The following is a 19,683-nucleotide window of genomic DNA, read 5'->3' as shown; positions in this document are numbered from 1 at the left end:
GTAGTTTCATATGTACCTATGGAGATGAGATAGAGTTAGATACGTGCATGACGTCATCTCTGTTTCTTTCTGGTTTCCAAAAAGGAAAAAGCACATGAAGAAAAGATAACAACAAAGATAAGAAAGAAAGAAAGAAAGAAAGAAAGAAAGAAAGAAAGAAAGAAAGAAAGAAAAAAGTTACCGCTATTTCTTGCTATTTTACAGCACTGGGTCTCTGTGTGCCAGGCAGGATCCCTGCTGCTGAGCGTCACACCAGGCTCTCGTGTCTTTCTAAACGCGATGTTGTATAGGTCTATAGTTATTACAGTATGTTAGCAATAGCTTATGCTAACACCTCAGTCAGCAGGCAAGCCTCATTAGCACACGTTCTGATGGTCAGAACTAAGCTCAGTGTCTGAAGTAGCCGTGGTTTTAAGAACCAACTTGCCTCAAAGCTGTGCATGACTTTGGAGCAATCTTGTTTACCCATGACAAGTGAGATCTCCCATCTTGCTGCCAAGTGCACCTTGAATGTACTCACCTCAGGATATAGATTCTGAAGGCTGAGCCTTGATGGCAACCCTTTATTGTGAGCTGAGACCCTTGCCTGGCTTGATGGTTCCCACTTAGTTCCTTCTGCCCAGAAAGATATTTAGGGACCACATGTATTATCCACTGTGGAAATACCATGAGAATCCACAAGTATTCCAAATAAAGGAGTACTTTATCAGCACACTTTGAGTTTTGTGACCCCCTGGTGAGAAAGCATTTATGGGATGTCACCCATGTCTGGCCTTTAAGAGATCTCCTCTGAGGACAGACAAGGCCTTCTAAAGGTGTGTATGGGAAGTTCCTTTGGCAGAGTCTCCAACCGTACCCTGCTGGCCTATGAGTGACCCACAACTTCACTAACACTGTCTTCATCTGTGACCAAGGTCTGTGTGGCCCCTCAGCTCAAGCATGGGGCTGTCATGAGGCTCTGGGAGGCTCATCCCCAGAAATTAAGCCATTCTGATCTTAGTCACATATTGTGCCAGATCTCTTCTTGCTAAGGGGTCTACGTGGCTCTGACTCCTGTCTGTCTTTCCCAGCACGGCCACATTCCACTTCCTTACTCACTCCATGATCCCAGTGCCAATGGATGTCAAGAGCTGTCCAGGTAAGCAAGAGTGGGACGGTAGTCATCTGGGCAGGGGGCCTCCTGGAGGTGTGCCACATGGCAGACCTGGCGTAGTGGGCAGGAATGAAGGTGGAAATCAGGCTGCCAGCCATAGCTTGGCAGTGTCTGTCTGGATATGTGTCTCTGAGCCCAGTTTCCCTAAGATGGAAGGCACAGGACTTCAGGGAGGGACTGCCCTAGAAGGGCGTGTGAGCATAAGTCTGTCACGCTGCTTCTGGTTATGAACGCGTAGCAACCAGATCAAACTCTGATGTCTGTCTAGAAGATGAAAAGCAGCCAAAGGCAGTTGTAGCCTACACTAGGAATAGCCTCCAGGGAGGTACCAACTGTCCTTCCTGGGAAGTCCATCTTTCTGCCGAGAGGAACCCATTAGAACAAAACATTCCAGACTTGACAGGCAGGACACAAACCAAAGGCTACCTGCTGTCTATAACGCCCTTTCTTTTCTCCCCACCTCCAGGGGCAGCCTGTGTCCTCAGCATACACTGGACTGGAAGTCATAACTTCTTCCTCTATTCGCTGAACAAAACTTTGAAGGATAAAACTGGTACTTTAACTATCGAGGCTGAGACAGTGCCTTAGCTCGGGGCTCTGAGAGCCTGTGCTTCTCCAGCTGAGCTATCAGAGTGTGTCCTGAGGGACCCGGAGCTGTGCAGGCAGAAGTGGGGTGCTCAGTGGGTGCTTGGGGTTTGTCCCCAACTGTCATGTTTCTTGTCAGTAGTGACAGTGCCCCGAGTCCAGTGCACAGGGCCCTACAGAATGTGATGTGAACGGAGAATGGGTTTAGCTTCAGAAGGCCAGTGCTTGGCCTTCTGTATGTAAAAGGTGTAGTTTCAGGCCAGTTGCTTCCCATCCCATTTTTTTTTCTTTGAAACAAAACTCAGGTATTATACATCACTGTAAGTTGAGTGTATTGGCTGTAAGTGGCAAAATCCAGAGGGTTCAATATAGGAAAAATCCTTTAAAGCTATAACACAGGTAGTGATTGTTGCCGGACATATCCATGGACACAGCCCTATGTGCAGTCCGCTCAGGATAAGTCTTGAGTGGCTGGCACCTGTGCTTTTTACATTCATGCTGTGCTTCTGAAGTCAGGTTAAAGCCAGGCAGTGGTGGCACATGCAGAGACAGGTGGATCTCTCTGAGTTCAAGGCCAACCTGGCCTGCCGAGTAAGTTTCAGGATAGGCTCCAAAGCTACATAGATAAACCCGAGAGAGAGAGAGAGAGAGAGAGAGAGAGAGAGAGAGAGAGAGAGGAAGAAAGAGAAGCCAGGTTAAGTATGCAGTATGCATGCAGAAGGACGAGTTTTCCTCTAGCAGGCAGGCAGCCTGGCTTCTAATCCCCCTCCTCCCCGCTTGTCTACTGATTGGCTATGACCATAGTCAAGCTGCTTGTTTATTTCTCAGTCTTACCTATGTGATGCAGTTGTAACAGGACCTGCTGCATAGAACCCTTATGAAAGTTAAATGAAATACTACCTGTGACCTGTGAAGCCTATGTCCTGCGCATGCCTGCAAATAGCCCCTAACCATTAGCTGTGATTTATTTTACTCTGGGAAAGGACACAGTACTGAAGAGAGGTGGAGAGTCTAGACAAGGGGCTCCCAGTGCTCAGAGCCTGGGTCGGATAGACCAGTCTGGGCCTCAGATTCCCTGGGTGGAGGTGCTGGGCGGGGCGGGGCCTGGCAAATGTCTCTTCCCTCTAGACTGCGAGAACGTGTGGCCCTGTGCAGCGCCCATTGCAGTGTCTCAGATCAGCAGCTCCTCCTCCTACCTGGCCCTTGCCTGTGAGGACGGTGTGCTCATTCTGTGGGACCTGGCCCAAGGTGAGTTCCCCATCTCCCTCCTGACTGAGCACCTGATGGGTCCCCTCAGTGAGCCTCCAGGAGCTGGGGATTCCTTCATTTATGTTCATAGTCCTCTTGGGGCAGCTGAGCCTGCTTCCCCTGCTTCCTTCCTGGAACGCACTAGCTTCTGTTGCCTATGTTCTCACTGAGAGCTGGCTCTGTGCCTGGTAGTACATCAGCTCCTGAGAGCACAGCCATCGCTTCCCCTGTCCCACTGCAGGGAAGATATGGCTCCCAGCATAGCCTGAGAGGTCCTGCAGCCTCTGCCCCTGCTCTCAAAGAAAGCAGGGCTTCTTCCATGCTGTGCTGCCCCATGCCAATCAGCGGGAACTCTGCTGGTATTAGAGCTGAGGGACCTAGAAAGTGGTCAACGCAAGACCAGCAGTGGTCCAGGTTCCTGGGCCAGCCTGGCATATGCAGAGATGGTCACATCTGGAAGGATCCACAAGCCAGGCTTCAACATGGATCGTGAATCAACAGTGACTCACAGCCCCATAGCCAACAGCTTGTTCTCAACCCGTGGGGAGGGTATCGGAAGATTCTGTTTGGCTGCCCACACATACAGTTTCTAAAGCCACACCTTCTGTAGCTGTGTGCCATCCCTTGAGCAGCTGCAGGTCCACTGGGCTGTAGATACCTCCATTCCATTACTGCTTCTTCCCCTCCAAGGCTAAGGCCTTGGACTTCCATCCCCCAGCTCCTCTCTAGGCACAAGATTCTTCCCGATGGTTCTTCTGCAATGGGCATGGGTTTTCCCTTTGCAGAGGCTGCACATTGCTTGACTTGGTCCTTATCCGACACATGCCCCTCACACACTTCCTGGTCACAGAACTAGAACCCATGACTGCTACCTCATCTTTTCTGATCAGCTAGAGTAATTTTTTTTCTCCCCAGGATTCCTCTTTGGGGTCATTGCTCTGCCCGAGGGGTGTTTCTGCCAAAGCATTCACTTCCTAAGATTCTTCCTGGTGCACGAAGGACGGAACGTGTATCCGGAAGGCCCGGTGAAGTCTGAAATGATGTGTGTGGTGCTCTGCACTGATGCTTCCCTCCACCTGGTGACAGCCAGCGGGACCAGGGGACCCACCAGCGAGGTGCTTGTGGAGAGGTCAGTGGCTCAGGGTCAGACAGGAAAGACTGGCAGCCTCTGCCTAGAGCCCACCGCCATACCTGCCACCCTCCTGGCCTGGGCACAGTGGCCTGTGGGTAGGGCACAGTTCTCTAGAAAAACTGTCCCTTCCCCATGCCATGTGACCACAGAGAGGCTCAGCTCTCCCAGAATAACTTTCATCAATTTCCCCAGAGATCTTTAAGAAAAAAATTAAAAAAAAAATAAGGCCAGGCATGGTGGCACACACCTTTAATCTTAGCATCCAGGAAGCAAAGGAGCTTGGGTTACATAGTGAGACCCTGTCTCAAAAATGTTTTTTTTTAATGTTGTATGCGTGTAAATGAATCCATACAGTGTGTGTGTGTGTGTGTGTGCGCGCGCGCGCACACATTGATGAGATAAACTGTGCCCAGCAGAAGCTGATCATCTCCTGTTCCCCAGGGAACTGATCACATCCTCACATCCTCCTCCTTTCTCCTTGAAGGTTGCTGTCAGCTGCCACATAGCAAATCTTCCTCAATATGACTGGCCGCAGAAAGCAGTCCTTCAGCATCACCCCCATGCCTGCAGCTATCCAGATCCGGTCTCCACTGGCCTTACCTAGCTTGCGCAGGTGCTTGCAGGCCACTGGTGGCTCATCATGCGCAGGCTAGGGCCTAGGATAACTTCTCTCCCACTCCTGTTGACCAGGAAACCCTGGTTCCTTCCTCCTGCTCTCTCCTGCTGGCTGCCCGAGGCTCCTCACATGCCAGTCTGAGCTTGCCCATCCGCAAGAGAGGGCAACAGCAAAGTGCACATGCTTCTTGCCCTTCTGGATTTTCTGATGTCTGCTAAGATCTTAATGGAGAGGCACATGCCCTGGCCACGCCCATGTTCAAACAGTGGGAAACTTTTTGTTTCCTTAGCTTTTATAAAAATTTATTTATTTTTTATTTTATTTATTTATAAAAATTTCCACTTCCTCCCCTCCTCCCAATACCCTCCCATTCCCCCCACTCCCCATACTCCCTCTCCTCCTCCCTCTCCAGTCCTAAGAGCAGTCAGGGTTTCCTGCCCTGTGGGAAGTTCAAGTTCCTCCCTTCTCCCTCCAGGTCTAGGAAGGTGAGCATCCAAACAGACTAGGATCCCAAAAAGCCAGTACATGCAGATGAAACAAGACCCAGTGCCATTGTCAATGGCTTCTCAGTCAGCCCCCATGTCAGCCACATTCAGAGAATCCGGTTTGATCACATGCTCGTTCAGTCCCAGTCCAGCTGGCCTTGGTGAGCTCTCATTCGATCAGTCCCCTTGTATCAGTGGGTGAACGCACCCTTCGCGGTCCTGACTTCCTTTTTCATGCTCCTCATTTGGACCTTGGGGGCTCAGTCCAGTGCTCCAATGTGGGTCTCCATCTCTATCTCCATCCATCGTCGGATGAGGGTTCCCTCTGATCCTGTCTTCCTTGCTCACGTTCTCCCTCCTTCTGCTTCTCATTTGGACCTAGGGAGTTAAGTCCAGTGTTCCAATGTGTGTCTCAGTCTCTATCTCCATCCATCGCCAGATGAAGGTTCTATGGTGATATGCAAAATATTCATCAGTATGGTTATGGGCCAAGGCCAGTTCAGGCACCTTCTCCTCTGCTGTCCAGGGAACAATCTGGGGACCTCTCCTTGGACCCTCCAGAATCAAGTCTCTTGCAAACCCTAAAATGGCTCCCTTAGTTGAGATATATTAAAAATTTATTTTTATTTAAGTGTATGATTGCTTGGCTGCATGTATATTTGTGCGCCGTGTGCATGTAGCACCTGCAGAGGACAGGAAAGGGTTTCAGATGCCCTGGAACTGAAGCGACATGCTGTTGTTAGCTAGCATATGGGTGCTGAGAACCCAGCTCCAGTCCTCTGGAAAACCAAGTGTGTTTAATCACTGACCCAGCTCTACAGCCCCTGTTTTTAGGAGAGTTGCTGCTAAATATTTGGGTTGGGTTTTTTTTTTCCAATTTCCACATAATTTTCCTTTCCTTTCCTTTCTTTCTTTCTTTCTTTCTTTCTTTCTTTCTTTCTTTCTTTCTTTCTCTCTTCCTTCTTCCTTCCTTCCTTTTTTTTTTTTTTTTTTTTTTTAAGACAGGGTTTCTCTGTGTAACAGTCCTGGTTGTCCTGGAATTCACGTTGTAGACCAGCTGGCCTCAAACTCACGGAGATCTGCCTTCCTCTGCCACCTGAGTCCTGGGATTAAAGGCGTGTACCACCACACTGTTTTTTCCTTTACTTATTCCTTTGGTTTAAGGATTTACCATCTTTGTATGATTTTGCCTCTAAACAATGCATTAAGTTGTGTGTACTTAGGAAATTATGACTGGAATCATATTCTGTGAGCCTTCAATTTGCTTTCTATTCATTCTGTTTATTCTGACTTGCTTTATAACATTGACCATGAAAGCTATACATGTGGGCACATGTATGCACCTCCATCCAGTTCAGTTTCCATTGTGTGTTATATTCTGCTGCAAAAGCAGCCTCCTGCTGGTGAGTACCTACACTGTTCCTGGTTTTGTTGTTTGTTTGTTTTGCTACTGTGAATGATCCCTTCATATATCTACTGGTAAACATTAACTGTTTCTCTCGGGATTGGAGAGATGGCACAGTGGTTAAGTGCACTGGCTGCTTTTCCAGAGGTTCTGAGTTCCATTCCCACCAATCACATGGTGGCTCACAGCCATCTGTAATAGGATCAAATGTCCTCCTCTGGCACGTGGGCATGTATATCGAGCACTCATACACAAAATAGAAATAATACCTAGGAAAGATAATAAAAGCTTCAAACCTTTGCAGAAGAGAGTGCCCTTTTTGTGCCCCATAGGCCCACGAAGCACCTGGAAGAAGCCATCTGTACAGTGGCCCCAGTCCCAGCCTTACCTGGCATGGTAGGTCCTCGGTCATCTTCTGTGAGTGTGTTCATCATCCCTTCCAGAAACAGTTGCTGCCAGCCTACTGCATGCTAGGCATTGGATTTGCTTTGGATATGTAAATGGATATGGATATGGAAGAGAAACCCCGAGGCTGGGTGGGGGTAGTGATCAGCAGTAGAGTAAATGTCGGCAGGCCCTGGATTCAATCCCAAGCACCAAATAAATACTAACATACCTAAGAGAATGTCCTCACCCTGACGGTGCTCACACTTCATCAGGACACACATCACCAACAGCTGCCTCGGACCTAATTTGTAATGTAACAGAGGAGGGACCACCCGATGCAGAAGTTGCAGAGGGGAGGGTAGTGTGACAGGAGGGGACAGCAGAGCCAGAGTAGCTGAGGCAGTATCAAAAAGTACTAAAAGTTCAGGAGGAAGAGGGCGGGGGTAGGGCGGAAGGACCAGCCTTTGCATGCTGGCAGAGAATGCAGGCATCCCTCCCATCAAGAAGACCCACAGCACTGAAAGGTGGAAACGGACTAGAACCACATGCTGCTCTGCCTCTGGGTGTAGCTGAAGGAGAAAAGGGCGTGCTGGCGGGTTCTGCCGCATTCTGCTGACTCCCTAATCATGTCGGGGTCAGAGACAGAGGTTGGTGAGAACGTCTGTGACTTCTGGTATGGTGTGGCAGTGGGTAAGGCTCTGCAGGGCCCAGGGTGGCTCTTGAAACACGAGTTTACAAACGTCCGCTCTGTGCCCACCAGGAGTTAGTAATCACTGTCAAAGCTGGTGTCCTGTTGGGTCCCTATAGTCCCCAGGAGATGAGCGGACCTGACAGGCAAGACCAGGAGAGTGAGTTCATAATCAGAGAGGGACCCCAAGGGCATGCAGGAAGGGCCCCTGAAAGCCCAGGGCCAGCAGGGAGGGAATGAGGGCAGCACCCTGGACTGAGAACCAGATTTTTCCTTCTGGCAACTTGTGTCTGAAGTGGGCAGATGCCAGGAGGTAAGAAGAGGGTCCCAAGGTGGCCTCTGCCCTCTGCCTTTCTGTGAGAGCCAAGTCGGAGAGGTCTTTCTCTTCTTTCCTAGGTGCTCATCTTTTCCAAGAACCACTCTATAAGTCTCATGGACGTGGCCAAGGCTGAAGTCATCTGTGCCTTTGCGGCCCCCATACACCACCGCCAGGCGATGCCCTGGAAGCCGCTCTTCATTGTGTCTCCACACCGTCCCTATTTTCTGCTTCATGGTATGGAAGGGACTCTGAGGACAGCAACTCGGTGCTGGGGTCCACTATACTCTTCCCTGACCTTTCCTGACCTCTCACCGAAGCTTGGCAGCATTTCTCCGTTGCCTCCTCAGCCCCCTCTGTCCCAGGCAAAAGAGACTTCAGCCTGGTTTCCACAATGTTCTTTGATAAAATGCTGGCAAGGTCTTTGTTCTGCATAATTAAGTAATTCCCTTCCAAAACAAGCCAGGTAAGCCAGCCTCCATAGCCAGAGAACAGTCCCACATCCTGAAGACCCTACCCCCACGGAGAGACAATTACACTGAATACAATGGTCTTCTCTCCTCACAGGAGCCCACCAGGATGGTAACCCCACACATACTGATGATGCCAAGGGCGCCCCAGATTCTGTTTTCTGTTTCAATTTTGAGGACTATTCCCTCCTAAAAGATATCTCCAAAAATTGCACTGTTTCTCAAAAGGACTTGGAATGTAACCAGGCCTTCCTCCAGGTGTTGCCCCTGGAGAAAAGATGTGAGCAGATTCTCCAGAAGAGGTAAGACTCCCCGTGCTCCCCCCCCCGCCCGCCCAACTGTGGGGTGTGTCTGGTGAGACCCTGCCCAATTGTGGGGTGGTGTCTGGTGAACCATCACTGAATGTGGTTTGTGGTTAAGAACGTTTCCATATTTAATTACTGCTAACTGAAGGGTTTTTACCCCATGAGCCAACCTATCCCATTCTGTGAGTGCTAGGCCAGTGAGAGATTCTGCTCTTCCAGAGGACCGAGGTTCTATCCCCATCACTTACATAATAGCTCACAACCGTGCTGGAGTACCAGAGATTTGTTACCTTCTTCTGGCCTCCACCGGTCCCAGACATGCAGGCAGCAAAACACCTATATGTTGGGGATAGAGACCCAAAGGCCAATCAGCAGAACCAAAGTCTGAACTGAGAGTCTGTATTAAGTTTAGAGAAAAACACTTCTCATAAATCAGCCTCAAAAACATTTTCCAGGGGGCTTTTAAAGGCAATGGACACAGAAAAACTACATCTTGATTGGCAGTTGCAGGGGGAAGAAAAGCAAGCAAGCAGTTTAACAGAAGCCAGAAACATGCAATTAGCTGGGGGCATTTCTAGCCTAAGTTTCTAGAACAGGGTTGGATACTTTTCCTTGGGGCTTTTAACAGCTAGGGGGCAGAAGGTGGTGGGTAGTGGTCTTCTTCAGGTTAAACCAAAGCTAGCTCCTGCTTGCGACAAGATGAAGAAACATCTGATCTGTTACACTACACACATGAAATAAAATAATTTTCTCTTTAAAATAAACAAGGGGAATGGCTCTTGAAGAGAGCATCCCTGCCCATGCAGCTGTGTGAACACACACCCAGACTTACATACCACATACAAAAGGGAAAGAAATAAAAGGAAAAGGAGGGAGGGAAGGAAGGAACGAATGCTTTATTCATGTTTCCTGCCAAGACTCTTCTTTTTTGTGGACTATTAGATACCATTCATTATAACAGGATTGGCCAACTTGGCCCATGGACCATATCAGCACAATTATTTATTGTGAAATTTAAATGTTTTGTTGGGTCCAGGGATGTGTGTGCTGGTCAAGTGTTCCAGCACTGAGTCACACCCCCACCTTCTAGTGTATTATAATAACTGGCTTTTTATTTGAGAATTTCATAGATATCAGTGTATTTTAATGATATCATCACTACTGCCCTCCTCCACCCCCCCTCAGGCCTCCTTACACATCCCCCTCCAACTTTATGTACTTTGTTGTTGGTTTTTTTAAAAAGCCCTCTGCATCCAGTTAGTGCTGCCCATATGCGCATTGGTGTGGAACATCCATTAGAGCACGGGCAACCCGACAGGGGTTCCCCTCCCACCATAGTCACCAACAGCCAGTGTCTTCTCTGATGGTGCGGGACTCCCTGGACCTTCCTTTCCCATCTGCACTGCAATGCTGACCGGCTTGCCCTGTGTAGTTCTTGGGTAGCAACCACAGCTGGGTGCATTCACGGGGCAATGGTTCTGTCGTGTCCAAAAGGCATTGGTTGGCACTGACCTCTGGCTCTGGCGAACTTTATACCATTCTTCCTTGATATTTCCTGTGCCTTGGGAGGAAGGTGGTGTTAGAGATGTCCATTTAGGGCTGAGCATTCTGTATTCACTTACTCTCTGCACTTGGACCAATTGTGAATCTCTGTAGTAACTGCCACTTCTTGCCATTGCAAAAAAAACCTCACTTCTGATGGCCGAGAGGGACACTGACATTGTGGGTATAAAGAGAAGTATTTAGAAAGCATTTAGCAAAATACACTAGCAGTAGGTTCCCCCTGGGGCTTATGACCTCCCCAGCGATAGGTCTCTGGTGAGGCTTACAGTACCAGCATGAGTTCCCTTCCACGGAGCAGACCTCAAATCCACTTTGAAACCATGGTTGGTTACCCCCGTACCTTCAAGCCACTGTTGCACCAATGGACATATCCTGACAAGTCAGTGGTTATTGTAGTTCTCGGGGCTCACAGCTGGGTGAGACTGCTATTGGCTTCTCTCTGAGCAGCCTGCAGAGCACTTTCTGGCACTGCAGACTAGCCAGCAGGTGGGAAACTTCCAGTCCAGCACCAGCTTGATTGCACCTTTGAGCAAAGTGCATGGCATCTTCAGCAAGTGTCTTACAAGCAAGTTCTAGTGGGCAACTAAGAATAGGGGCAGTATCCTGTAGAACGGGGCAGGGGGAGCAGGTATCTGGTACTCTTCCCTGACAAACAACGCAAAAGGAGATACCCCACATCAAGCACTGGGCTTCTGGCGGGAGCGTTTTCTCTGTGTATAGGTCCATTCGTTTTAAATTAAGTCTTACTGGAACACAACTTTACTGCCCATGGCTGCTTGTGTGCTACCATTGCAGAGGTAAGTAGTTGCCATGGAAACAGCATGACTCTTGAGGTCTGAATTGCTGACTCTCTGGCTATTTATATATTATATTTATATATATTATATCTATATATAATATAGATATATCTGCCTACTGCTGATCTTTAACTTTCTTTTCTGCATTATAGACGGTTATTACGGGTGAATTTCTTCTCTCTTCTTTATTTCCACTTTCCCCAATCCTTTGTTCTGCTCAAACAGCCCAATGAACATAGGAGTCTCTTCTAACCCATCCCAAAGAACATTTCAGGGCTACAGTTCCTTGATGGTTCCTGAGGTGGTCTGGCCACTTATTTTAGGTGGGATGGGGTCATTGGTGGGTCTCCGTAGCCTTAGCCCTGGCCCGACAATCCAGAGCTGTGACTCACAGGTCCTTTCTCTTCCAAGCCCTCTTTATCCTCATTAAAAGTGGCCCCTGAGCTTGAGTGGTTTTTTTTTAAGTCAGTGTAACAACCATCAAGTCCGTCAGACCGTCTCCCCTTTCTTTATTTAGACCTCTCCCCCAGGAAGTGCAATGAACAAGTTATGGAGGTTTGCGTCCAGACAGGCCTGGGTTTGCATTCTGACTCTCCTAGCTGTGAGACCTGGCTGGTTCCCCTTTCAGAACCTGTCTCCATGCTCCCCAAAGTGCAGGTCCAGAGCGTCTACCACCTGCCAGGCCATGGTGTGGACATCTTGATTAGGCCTGACGTCTGGGGCTTGTGGGTGAGGTCGTGGGTACAAAGTGCCAGGCAGGGTGTATCTTAGTCACTGCTGTGCTGCTGGGAAGAGACACCAAGGCCAGGGCAGCTCTTACAGAGGAAAACATTGAACTAGGGGCTGGCTCACATGTTCAGTTCATTATCATCACAGGGGAGAACATGGTGGGAAGGCGTGGTTGGAGAAGTAGCTGAGAGTTACATCTTGATCCCCAAAGTCGGGGAGGACATGTGGGGGGGCTGCTGTGGGCTTTTGAGACACACTTCTTTCAACAAGGCCACACCTCCTAATCTTTCTAATCCTTCAAATAGTGTTGCTACTAAGCATCCAAATATATGAACCTATGGGGCCATTCTCATTTAAAACACCACAGGCTGTCTCCTCCATAAGTAGCAAGTCTGATGTGCCCATCTGTTAAGATCTAAGCCTCAGGGCTTGAGAGATGAGTGAGACTTTAAGAGTGCTTGCTGCGCTTGTTGCTTTCTCAGGGGACTGGAGTTTGATTCCCAGGATCCACAGGGTGGCTCACAACTGCTTGTAACCCCAGTTCCAGAGGCTGTAACACCATCTTCTGACCTCTGAGGGTACTGCATGCATGTAGTGCACACACACACACACGCAAGCAAAACATTCATACACCTAAAATAAAGATAGAAGAATTTTTTAAAAATCAGAGTGCCTGGGGAAATCCTGAATATGACCGCTAGGTGGCAGCACAGCTCCCTCTGTTTTCTCAAAGGGCATATCTACACTTTCCTCTTGCTTATTTTTCTCATCCAGAAAGGACGAGAGGGTCTTTGCCTGCGAGGCTGGTTATCACCCATGATCCGCACTCCGGCCTCTTAGCTGCTTCGCCCTTCCTACGTTGTGCCATGTGGCTTAAGTGGTTCTCAGTATCTCGTGGTAGGAATTGTGCCCCTTGATCAACAATGAATCATCGTCTCATAGTTCTTGGAGGAGGCAAGGGACAGTGGAAGACGGGGCTGTGTGTCAACACCGCTCAGTGTTTGGCAACAGTGCTCAGGAGCTCCCTTATTCTGGACCCTGGGGACCTGCTCTTCAGATAAATTTAGGGGAAAGTATGATGATGTCTATAACCGTCCTTCCAAATGATCCAGGAAAGTATAGAAACAGAAAGCGAGACTGGTAAGAGATGCTGAAATCCGGGGAAATGTATGCAGAGTGCGGGGAGATAACGCTAAGGATTATGGGCGCGGATGAAGGTTCATTGTGCTACCTGCATCCTTTTAACGGGTTTGGAAGTCTTCAAAGGGAACGGAAGGGGAGAGGTGATGAACTATGGCAGAACCATCCTGCTTTGAGTCCTGAAGATGCAGAAAGCACATCTGAAGGAGCATGGGTTGCAGTGGGGTGGCGAGCATGTGTGGTGGTTTTCTTTGTGTTCCCTCTGTCTGCAACTTTTCTACAAAAGCCTCCTTAGCTTTGGCAAACAGAATGCAAATAGTAGGGGAGGGAAGTCTCCAGTGTGAGAATAGGCCATGGTTGTGGGGAGGTGCTTGCCCAGGCCCTGGCCTGGAGCTTTCTGGCGCTCCCAGGGTGGTTGGGTACTCTGTGAACTAACCCCCAGTTTAATGAACTTGCTTCCTTCCATTTCTGTCTGTTCTTAAGCAGCCTCCTCCCTTTATTGCTTAGAAAGGGTGACATTTCCCACTCTACCCAAAGGTGGACACCCACCTGTGCGAAGAGACCCAGGGTCACAGCTGCAGCCGGATAACTCACTTCCCTCTGGTCACAGACTGAGGTTTTTAACCAAGTGACCCTTAACCAAGTGATCTTGTCACAGATCTCTACTGAGCCCAACTCCAACTGGGGAAAGTTGCTTCAGAAGTAGAACCACCACTTAGTAGAGTCAGTTCCCACTCTTATAAAACTGAATTCCAAGCCAGGCGGTGGTGATGTACGCCTTTAATCCCAGCACTCAGGAGGCAGAGGCAGGTGGATCTCTGTGAGTTTGAGACCAGCCTGGCCTACAGGAGTTAGTTCCAGGACAGGCTCCAAAGCTACAGAGAAACCCTGTCTTGAAAAACCAAAAAGAAAAAAATGAACTCAGAAGCCAGGCATGGTGGCCTTGCCTGTAACCTCAGTACTTGGGGAGCTGGAGCAGAAAGATGGGAATCTGAGAGCACCCTGGACTTAGAGAAATTCTGTTCTGAAAACCAAAAAGGAAAAAGAAGTATATGTGTGTGTATACATACTTGTAGAAATTTGGAAAACATGAATATGGAAAAAAGAAATGGAAATAACCCACCACTAACATCTCCTTCCTGGTCACTTAGCTTGTTGGCGTTTTCACCAAGCTAAGATCATGTTTCGTGCTCACTCTTTTATCCGAGTTTATATTGCTCCAGACTATAACTTTCTGTGAATGTATACATGTATGTGTATGTTCATATAAGGATATGCATGCACGCGTGTGTGCTGCCTGCCTACAGAAGCCAGCAGTGTGGGTGTTAGTCCTTCCTCTATAGTCACTGTTCACCTTGGTGGTTTCGGTTTTTCAGGACTTTTTTCTTGTTTTTATTGTGTGTGTCTGTGTGGGGGTGCATACACTCGAGTTCAGGTGCACTAGGAGGCCAGAAGTGTTGGCTCTCGTGGAGCTGGAGTTCCAGGCCGGGGTCAGCTACCTGGTGTGGGTGCTGAGAATGAAACTCAGATCCTCTGACAAGAGCAGTGTTTGCTCTTAAGGACTCAGCCACCTCTCCAACCCCGTTTGTTTGTTTGTTTGTTTGTTTGTTTGTTTGTTTGAGACAGTCTGTCACTGGCACAGGGTTTGCCAAGTAGGCTAGGCGAGCTGGCCTCCTCCGAGCCCCAGGGCTGTCTTGTCTCCACCCTTCCCAGCACTGGAATCACCAGTTTGTACTGCCACTCCCAGCTTTTCACCCAAGTCTGGGATCAAACTTGGGTCTCCCTGCTTGCATAGCAAGCACTTTACTGATGACGACTCTCCAAAGTTCCTAGTGTCCAGAGATGGCTCTATTGTGTCGCCAGCCGCCTGGCACTGTGATAAGACAGTAACTTGCAAGTAGAAAAGGATTCCTTTGGCCTGCAGTTTTGTGGATTTCCGTCCATGATCATTGGACCCTATTGCTTGGGGTTTGTGGGGAAGCTGCACACCACTGTGGGGAGCCATGGTTCAGGACAAGATTGCACTATATGACACTCCAGGCAAAAAGAGGAGGAGGAAAGGGCTGGGGCCCCGCAATCCCCTTTGAGGCACTTCTGCAATATCTGAACCTCTCACTAAGCCCACCTCTTAATGTTTCGCCACTCCCCAATGGCACCACACTGGGGACCGAGCCTGTAGCACACGAGCCTCTAGGGCCATTCAGCACTCATAAGTATGACTTCCATAGCTAACTCTTCATGGGACGGATGTATATGACTTCCTTCCTGCCTCTGTGGTTGGGCTGCTTGGCTAAGGAGGAAGAGTCTTCTTTCTGCCCTAGCATCCCTATCTCTGGAACCCTGAGGCCACCCTGAACCCCAGCAGGAACGGAAGGGACTCTTCTTCCCTGCTTCCCTCCCTTTCAGCACAGTTAACTCCTGGGTTCCAGCCCAGCCTCTCCCTGCAAAGGCCCCAGCGGCTGGCTGCAGTGTAGAGGGCCAAATGCCCAGGGACCTTTTACAGAGAAGAGGGCAGCCAACAGCAGGGCGGGCCAACATGGCTGTGTGGGCCAGAGGCTGGGCTTGGGCCTAACAGCAGTAAGAACTCCAAAGAACCTCTGGGAACTGGAGGGGACACAGTGTGCTTGGGGGCAGGCCAGCTCCCTGCTTACCTGAGGGTCAGACTTGCAAGAGCATTTTCAGGACTCTGAGCATGGTGTCTGAGTCGCATACCTTGGGGAGCCTGATTTGCTTGCTCTGAGGCATAACATCTGGGACTCCAGAGAATAACCCCACAATGCTGCCTGGAGAGATTCCACTGGTATGCTGGGTCTTTGAGCACACACGTGTTCATGTCTCTAGCTGTCCGCTCATCCACACATACACACACACACGAATATACACATACACAGGTACACATACACACACATACATATACATGTAGATACGAGCATGTACTGAGAACTGCTGGCTCCCTTCTATCTCTATTACCTTTTCTGCTCATTCCTTATATCTGAAATTAAGTGTCATTCCATCCAAAATTAGCGGAAGCAGGGACTGGAGAGATGGCTCCACTCTTGCTCTCCCAGAGGACCCAAGTTTGGTTCCCAGCACCCATATGACAATTCACTAATGCCTGTAACTCTAGTTCTAGGGGATCTGATGCCCTCTTCTGGCCTCTGTAGCACCAAGCACACATGTGGTGTACATACATACATGTAGGCAGGACACTCGTAAATAAATCTTTTACAACCACAGCTAGGTGAGACAGTGAGGCCCACGTGGTGATGGATTCACAGAGCTGCAGAAGGACTTCTGAAATCAGCCAGCATGAACAGAGCCTGCCTTTAGGGCCTGGCAAGGAGACCAGGTCACACTGATTGTACTCCCTGGCAGGCCACTGTTCTTGGCAGGCATGCTCTTAGGCCACCGTTTCCACAATACTGGGTTCCTTGTCTGTTCTGGTGTCCCCATCTCTAGCTGAGACAAACCTTTGATTAGGTTTGAGGATGCCAGGAACCAGACAGGAGCTAAAACTTCCTTGTCTTTCCTGTCAGACACAAGCCCAGCAAGACCCAGACTGTGCCACTGGCTGCCAGGGCTAAGTTTCTGGATGGCCCAGGGTCTCCACCCTAACAAGCCCTTCATCTGTGAACTCACTGGTGGATTAGCTCCCTCGTGATCCGGTCACCCCCTAGTAGCATCACTAGCCAGGGACCAAGCTTTTGACACATGAACCTTTGGAGGATGCTTCACGTCTAAGCCGCTTGCGGCCATACACCTTGTTGTGTCTTGCCAAAACAACGAGAAACACTTGAAGTTCTGTACCACCGTGAGAACTTCGTGAGAGGAGCCCTGTGTGGGGGTGGTGGAGAGGAAAGGATGTCGCTCCTTGGAGAATTCTCTTGCCAGGTAGTACCAGCCTTGGATGAACAAGGCTGCCTCCCCCTTCTTCCTCATTGCCAACTAGTCAAAGGACTCACACTATAGGTGCCTGTGGCCACTTTGGGCTGACCCAACCACCTCTACTCTGGCACTATCTCCCATATTCTCTGCCTAAGCTCACCCCTTGTTGTCTTCTCTGGGTCCCGGTAGACACCCCCACCCCTCCACTCTACTTTTGCCTATGCCCCAGGCTGAGAATTGCTCCTCAGCCTAAGGCCCCGTGCACCTTCTGCCCCAAGCTTGCTTCCTTCAACATCTTCTTTTCCATCTGGTGGCAGCCTCCTGGCTTCCCCTCTCTTCCTGGCACAGATTTGTCCTTGTCAGGAGATAATGTCAACATATTCCCATATGGGCAAACAAGCAAGCAACTGTCCTCTTAGCTCCAGACCGGAGCCCAGTGGGCTGCTGGGAACAGAGGCCACACACCACACAGTGCCTGGAAGCTGCTTGGTTAAGTGGGCTAGCCTTGCTTGCAGGCCAGGTTCTCAGAGGTGGAACTTTAGGGTTTGGTGACAGGCACATCTGAGTCCCCATTCGTCCCACTGTCCTTACCCTTTCCCACACAGACTAGAGGAACAGAACCAGGTACCCGGAGTGTAGTCTGCATGGCTTTAGTCTGGAATTCAATGGAGCTCTGCTATACATCCAGAGTGGCACTCCTCTCTCCTGTGAAACTTGGCACACATCTTTTCACTTTTGTCTATCAATTTTAAGAGTTTGCTGTCAGCCAGGAATGATGGCACATGCCTTTAGTCTCAGCACTCGGGACAGAGGCAAGTGGGGACCAGCCTGGTTTACATAGCAAGTGTCAGCCCAGCCAGGCTACATAGTAAGACCCTTCCTGGAAAAAAAATAGATAGATAGATAGATAGATAGATAGATAGATAGATAGATAGATAGATAGACAGACAGACATTGATATATATGTATATATACATACATGTATGTATGTATATATATATATATATATATATATATATATATATATATATATATATATATATATATCCTGTAATTTTGTCTTTGGAGAAACCAAGAACCTGGAAGCACCTAACCTAAATGCTAAGTGCTAAGTTCCCATAAATGTCCAAGAGCCAGGTTTGCCCCGTGTCTCCTTTGGGTTTTGTCCTTGTCCTCTGTGAAGAGTTCCCACGTCCAGCTTGTTCTGAAATGTGGCTGTGGCCTGAGAACCAGGAGGTACGATGTGGTCAGCTGACACTGGCACCTACTAGTGGTGACCATGGCAAACCTCAGAGACGTTTGAAAACACTACTGAGCTCTGCCAGGAGAGTGTGGTGGCCTTGCCTTCAATCCTAGGCAGAAGCAGGAAGATCTGTGAGTTCAAGGCCAGCCTGGTTTATGAAGTGAGTTCTAGGACTGCACAGAGACCCTGTGTTGAAAAACGATAAAAACCCAACAAAACAAAGGACAGTCTCTGTCCTCTGCCACCAGAGAGAAAGTCAATGAGGAATGCTGGGCATATATTCATATAGCGTTTCAGGAACTATTTCTAGAGCCAGGCATGGTGGCACAAACCTTAATCCCAGCACTTTGGAGGCAAAGGCACAGACAGGTGGATCTCTATGAGTTCAAAGTCAGCCTGGTCTACATAGTGAGTTCCAGGACAGTCAAATGTATAGGGGTTTTTAAATTTTGTTTGCTTGTTTTGATGGGTATGGGGACAAGGACCTTGGGGATGGCGGGGATGTTTCCTGTCAGCTCTCTTTTAAAAGGAAATTTTTTAAATTGTGTGTCTGTGTGTATTCTTCTCTGTATGTACACCACATGCACACACATGTCTGTGGGGACCAAGTCCCTGGCACTGGTGTTAGAGGCGGTTGTGAGTTGTCTCATGTGGGTGCTGGGAGCCAGACCTGGGTTCTCTGAAAGAGCAGTATGTACTCATAACCACTGAGCCGTCTCTCCAGCCCCTGAATTCCCCCACCCCCGCCCTTTGTTTGGTTTGTTTGGATTGTTTTCTTTTTTTTCTTCGAGACAGGGTTTCTCAGTAGCTATGGAGCCTGTCTCGGAACTGTGAGCAGAACTCACAGAGATCTGCCTGCCTCTGCCTCTGGAGTGCTGGGATTAAAGGCGTGGGTGGGCCACCACTGCCGGACTGATTTCTCATTTTTAAAAGCTGACCGCAGACCTCTTCAGCTGTGAGTCACAGTCTGTTTTAGAACTGGTTTCTGTCACTCAAGTGCTTGCCCCTTCAGAAGGTTTGGGTATTTTTATTTGTACATGGGCTTCTAGGCACCCACCTTCTTTGGGCCTGCACCGTAGAGCAACGGGCCTGCCATTCTCAGGAAAGGTCTGTCGGGCTGAAGGGACAGAGATGGAGCCAGTGTGTCATCTTCCAGAGTTCCCCACCTGAATGCTTAGGGTCAGCCAGGGACCAGGGGCCTGGGTGGCTGGGTTGACAGCTGTCATTGATGGTTGTGTGGCCCTCAGCTTCCAAAAGCTGGTGAAGACCCAGATGAAAGGGCGTGACCAGTGGGCACGGCTGCGGAGGTACTCCGTTATTCTCCAGAAAGAAAACTTAAAGAAGTGACCACTCTGGGACCTCCGCAGGAGCCTCCACTTGACAGCCACTCCCCACGACCCTGGAAGGCAAAAGGACAGTGACAAAGAGCCACACTCCAAGCCATGGAGCCAGCGGGGCCAACAGATTTTGAGAACTCTCAAATACTAAATGCCTGGTGGTTAGATGTATCGGTCAAATAAAGAAACTGGAAGCTGC

At 49.1% G+C, this 19,683-nt stretch overlaps 1 protein-coding gene across 1 annotated transcript in view; it reads left to right on the top strand.

The window, feature by feature from the left end:
* The window catches only part of Wdr93 (WD repeat domain 93), a 45,811-nt gene extending 26,128 nt beyond the window's left edge, over positions 1-19,683 (top strand). Inside the window, exons 11-18 of the mRNA XM_048434886.3 lie at positions 1,071-1,138; positions 1,620-1,706; positions 2,867-2,986; positions 3,902-4,115; positions 6,957-7,020; positions 8,096-8,252; positions 8,583-8,787; positions 19,395-19,683. Coding sequence (XP_048290843.2) covers positions 1,071-1,138; positions 1,620-1,706; positions 2,867-2,986; positions 3,902-4,115; positions 6,957-7,020; positions 8,096-8,252; positions 8,583-8,787; positions 19,395-19,494 — 1,015 coding nt within the window. The 3' untranslated portion in view covers positions 19,495-19,683. The remainder of the gene's footprint in view (positions 1-1,070; positions 1,139-1,619; positions 1,707-2,866; positions 2,987-3,901; positions 4,116-6,956; positions 7,021-8,095; positions 8,253-8,582; positions 8,788-19,394) is intronic.

The sequence above is a fragment of the Myodes glareolus genome, chromosome 24 (assembly GCF_982192425.1).
Source record: "Myodes glareolus chromosome 24, mMyoGla1.1, whole genome shotgun sequence".
Lineage (NCBI taxonomy): Eukaryota > Metazoa > Chordata > Mammalia > Rodentia > Cricetidae > Myodes > Myodes glareolus.
Note: the sequence above shows the minus strand (reverse complement) of the source record. Positions and strands in the feature narration are given on the sequence as shown.